The 5,672-nt window shown below is 25.8% G+C and overlaps 1 protein-coding gene across 1 annotated transcript; it reads right to left on the bottom strand.

Moving 5' to 3' along the window:
• Positions 1 to 149: 149 nt before the first annotated feature.
• Positions 150 to 1,002, bottom strand: LOC111029131 (the record flags this gene model as incomplete). Its single annotated transcript, XM_022308005.1, has 1 exon — positions 150 to 1,002. A coding segment is annotated over exon 1 (853 nt), but the record flags the coding sequence as incomplete, so codon positions are not given.
• Between the last annotated feature and the right edge of the window lie 4,670 nt (positions 1,003 to 5,672).

Genomic DNA, 5,672 nt, shown 5'->3' on the forward strand with positions numbered 1-5,672 from the left:
ACCTATTTTTAGGTACGATTCTTCTTGAACTTCTAACAAAATATTTATTATTGCAAAACAATTAGGATGGCAAGTATAAAATTGACTGTTAAAATCTCTTTGAAAAACTTCAGGTCCGTTTGTTGTCCTAGGATCCATAGATGGCTCACCTGCCCAAAAATGAGGTGGGAATAAACTATTTTCATCAATAAACGTGTCTACAATATAATCCGTGAAATGTTCAACATTGGGTGGTGCATTGGCCATGAGATATACAAAACCATCATTAACCTCATTAGAAGGTAAATAACTTAGAGCGAAAAAACTTTGAAGCCACTGGTACACAACTGTTTTTCCAGCATAGTGTTTATTTAATTCTTTGTAATTTTTAATGCAACGAAACCAGGCTTGACTTAAGTGAAAACGACAACCTACCACTTGACAATTTTCGAAAACTTCCAATACTGCGTTGTGAGCAGCTTTTTCAAAGTCTAAATGTATCATTTTCAATTGCAATTGTTGTCCTTGAAATTTAAAATATAACTCTTTTATTTTCAACCTAACATCAGTACATGATTTTTGTGTTTTAGAGTCCATAAAAACAAATATAATTGTCACATAAAATCCATTCAAATATACATGTATTGTATACATTTGAAGGAAATATTTTGGTGCATACGAAAAAGTTCCATCAGCAAAAACATGCTTTGAACTATTTAAAAGGGACATATTAGTAGCATTTGTAAAAATAGGTATACTATTTTCCGAATCCATGAAACAAAATAGTTCATTATTTGAAACAAAATCTTTTTTATTTTGAAAAATCATAGCTTTTGCTTCGAATAAAGATTTTGATATTTTTGGAAATATTTTTCGTCTAGCTGCATACATACTTTTCCTGAATAACCTGACGTCAGAATGACTTAGGTGCTCTGATTTTGGGCAATTACGTAGTTCTTGTCGTATAAGTTTATTTGGCTTCACGTTAAGATCAGTAGTTGCTTTGCGCTTTAAAATTGACATCACTGTTTGTTTAGTGATGGTTTCTTCAACTAATTCATCATTACTATGTTCACCATTTATTGAAATTACCGTTTTTAAATTGGCAGTTAATTTAGCAGTGACAGTGCATTTACGATTCGTGCAACGAAAAACTTAAGTTGTATCTTTGTTTTCCCTAAACTCGCTAAATTTATAACTGTTCATCATAACACACTTTTTCCCACGTCGGGTTTCAAAAACATCATAAAATATTCACGTCCATAATTACAAAGAATAAAATAATCTTGTCGATTGAAAATCCAAATCGGAACTGAACATTGAAACGTTGAAACATTTAGTTAGTTTCATAAACCATATCTTATAAAGATATCATATCTCAATAAGCCTATTTCGCAATAATCTATTGGCAATTAGCGTATGTACCCAAACGTGCTATGTGTTTGTGTACCCAAACGTGTTCTACATTTACAGTTAAAAATAATGTAATGTACCCAAACGTGCTTCGCCCTTATTATCCTTACACAATTATTACAAAGAATAATAAACTCGAGTGACAATCTGTATAGTTCAAATAATATTATTACAGCTTGTGATTATATAATTATATCATAAGACAACAACATTTATCATTTATAGTATTATTCTGATTTATAAACAATTATATATTTATATATTTATTTTATTTTAATTACAATAGAGTTGTAATGGACTGTGTGTATTCTGGAAATTTCTTGTCTTACGCTATAAAATACGCAGAATTATGGGACTGGAAAAAAAAACGTGTGATCAATTCGATGGTAAATGAACACACAGAGCCATCGAATTACATTCGAAATAAATATATGATATAATTTGTTGTGGTATTCGTTTGTAATGCTAAATAATTTTTGTTACATTTTATTGTAATATTTGTTGATTTTCTTGCAGCTCTCATTAATAATATCTAACTTTAAAAAACAACTAAAAAATATTGATTATGCCCAGGGAGGTGGTGTAACCTAGGAGTACTTCAGGGCCCCATAAAAATAATAAGTAATGTTTAAAATGTTCATAGGTATACAAAATGAAATAACTTTTGTTAAAATCAATATTTTTTAATGCTAAAAATAAAAAAAATGTATAACAAATAATTATCTATAAAATATAAACATTAACTACCTTAACACAATTATATTATATTTAAGTCAGTGCTATTGACTAATCGATTTTGAACAGTATCTAGTAGATGTAAAGTTCATTTAAAATATGTTATATTGCTATCATAGCTATAATATAAAATTAGGGGAGAAAATTAGAGGAGCGGTCAAACATTTACCATATTATTTAATATCCAGAGGATACCATTTTGCTTAGAAGACAAATTTATTGTTTCATCCTAGTTGCATTTGAAAATTTGTTCTCCAATACACAGAATTTACAAAAAAAAATGAACTTAAAGGTCTCATTTTAAATGTGTTGAAAAACTATTTGGAAATATATATTTAATAATAACAAATTATCATTTATTTATTTATTAAAATTGATTTAAATATTAAAATAGACCACTACCAACTATTGGTACAATGTAACCTAATAGTTAACACTTAGTATATAGTATAGTAAATGCTAAATACTAAATAATATATTATTAATTAGGTATATTTTAATAAGTAATAAAGTTATATTTAATTGATGATACTAAAATAGTAAAATAGAAAGATAACCAAGACATTTGACTACAAATAACAAGACAATTATTTTATATTGTATTAATTAATAATAGAACTTATCGTGTTTGTAAATGACTACAAAAGTAAATTCAAAAAAATTTACTACATGAATTTACAGATCAGGTTTATTATTTATTATATAATGGTTGAACACTTAACACTAAGACTAGGACAGCTTTACTTCTATGGCAATATACTATAAGGAAGGTATAGGCTATAAGCTATAAGTCTATATATACATTGCAAGTTTATAAATTATACTAGTAATTTAAGTCAGGTATAACTTAGACAATTCAATTACAATATCATTATAAAATATACCTACTTAGTAATATTATAAGCTGACAGACCGTCAAATTCATTTTTTGTATACAATTTTTTTATATCATTAAATTCAAATATTTAACACATCCAATTACAGTGATTCTCTAAACACCTTATGGACAATAAAGCAGTACCCACTTACCCGCATATATGTATTAAAGTTATTTTAATATAAAAGTGAAAATATATAACAATTATTGTTTATGTATATTTATTAAATCAAAGTAAATATCTAAGAGAAAAAATAAAAAGATTAGAAGTTTGAGACATCATCTACTACAATTTATTATCTCTTTAACACTTACTATTATTATTATTGTAATGTTCTAAATTTCTACAAAATTTTTAATACAAAATAAATAAATATAAAAACAAATAAGTATGTAGGTCTATTTTAGTATATTATACATACATTTACATACATTAGAACTAATATTAAATTTCTGAACAAAACTAAAGAAGGAATGTATAGGTATCATAGTATATATACTAAGCCCATTTATAATATAAATTCAATATCACAATTTATTGTCCTCCATTATTTTCCTTTCATTATAAAATAATCTACTATAGGTTATAACAAATATAATTTATTACCTAAATTATAAAATAAGATAGTAAGATAGACAGAATAGAGAATGACATGAAAATAGCTGGTGTAAGACGTAGATAAAGGCTATGTGTGAGGAAAGCCCTATGGAGATGTAGGACAAGTTGGGCTTGTCCAAATTACAAACTAAAAAAATAGTATTTAAATCGATTGCCTGCATATTACCTTGAAATATAATATAATAGTAATAAATAAAAACAGCTATTAATATTTTAGGAAGTATTTCACTTTTATTTTTTCCAGTTGATGAAATAAAAATTATGTGTGACAGGTATATCTGGAGAAGCAGCTTCTAAAATTAAAAAAATTATCTATGCAGATATTTTAGAATTTCTGAGCCAAGTTATAGGGACCAGAAAGAAATATATTAAATTACTGCAAAACCAGAGTAACTTATCAGAAGGTAATTTTGATGAATCCTCTGATTCGATTTACCAACATTTTGAGAAAGATAAAATCAATAGGACAAACCAACAAACTAAATAAACTAATACAACTCTTGAAGATTAAGGTGAAAGTTAACTATCACTGGGGGAACCAATTGAAAAAAAGAAAATGCTACAAAAATGATAAATACTACATAAAAATGAACAAACTACAACATTTTGAGAATAATCTTCTAGGTGTTCTACAGAATCTTTTTATTCTAAAATAACTTTTTATCTTTACTGCTCAGTTGTAAAATCTAACAGGCAATCAAAAACTCCAATTCAACTCAGAAGTTATAAAATAAAAAATATTAAAGGTGTTCCAAAATACCCATCATAATATGATGATGAATATCCACATTCGTCGATGCCAAGACATTAACCCCTTAATATTCCATTTCAACCTTATAATTCATACGCAGTTAAAACTCAAAATGTTACTCCTCAAAACTTCAATGAATCTTCTCATCACTATCCCCAAGGTCATTTAAAACTATTCAATACAACGGTAAATATTTATTTAATAATTTAAGGTTTAGAGTTAGGTATGCAACATGCAACAACATAATTATAATATTTTGTAGGTACCTATAATATAGCATATTTATGTACCTACGTTATAGAAAGGTTGGGCATCAATGAGTTGAAAAGTTACCTAACCTAAGTCTTCTAAGTTATTATTTTTTTTCCATGTTATTCAATAACTTGTGAATTAATTAATTTTGTTGCCGAATTAAGTTTATTTTTACCTAATATTCCATAGATTTAAAATTTATTCTGTTTTATACATTTTTTTAATGCATACAAAATCAATAATCTGAAACATCAAATATTCTTTGTAAATTATAATGTTATTTTCTTTACAAGTTAAAAAGTAACATATTTTTTAACTTAACTTCAATTTTTGTGTATTAACTGAAGTGAATAGTGTTTATCAAACAGTCACATTAATTTTTATGAGAGTTTTAAGTTTAAATTTTTACAACATTTCTCATGTGCCACTACTGCTAGTAGTCAGTAAAACAACATTTTGTCCCTAAATTCTGAAGCTTAAACATTTTAAATATTATTTAGGTACATATTGAAATATTAATCTTTTTTCGACTGTACAAAATAAGCATTTTGATTAGTACAGTTCACTGGATGATGCTTAATCAACAACTGAACTTAGAAGTTTAATTGAGTGCACTGTATGTCCGTATTATATATAATATTATGTTTTACATGTTGCGTGTTCAGCCATTTACTCAATCGATTAAAATATAAAATAAAATGTACCTATTCTTTATTTTTTTATATTATTTATTAATAATATTACTTAAACAATAAGTTAATATTAAAAATTTAGATTCACAGCAATGAATGAATTGTTTCTACAATGAAGTGTTTTTTAAATTTTTTACCACATTAATTTATTAAGCTACGATTCATTAAAACTATGACTAAAATTCATGCAAAATAATATTGCTCTGAACTTTTCTCATAAAAGTATTCAAATATTTGAACTTATAAGTTATAACCATAAAATAATTATAAGTATTAAATTAATAATTTTAAACTTTAACTAAAAATAAATCAATAATTACTTTTGAAGCTGAAAAATAAAAATTAATAACTCTA

The sequence above is a fragment of the Myzus persicae genome, unplaced genomic scaffold (genome assembly GCF_001856785.1).
Source record: "Myzus persicae strain clone G006 unplaced genomic scaffold, MPER_G0061.0, whole genome shotgun sequence".
NCBI classification, from domain to species: Eukaryota; Metazoa; Arthropoda; class Insecta; order Hemiptera; family Aphididae; genus Myzus; species Myzus persicae.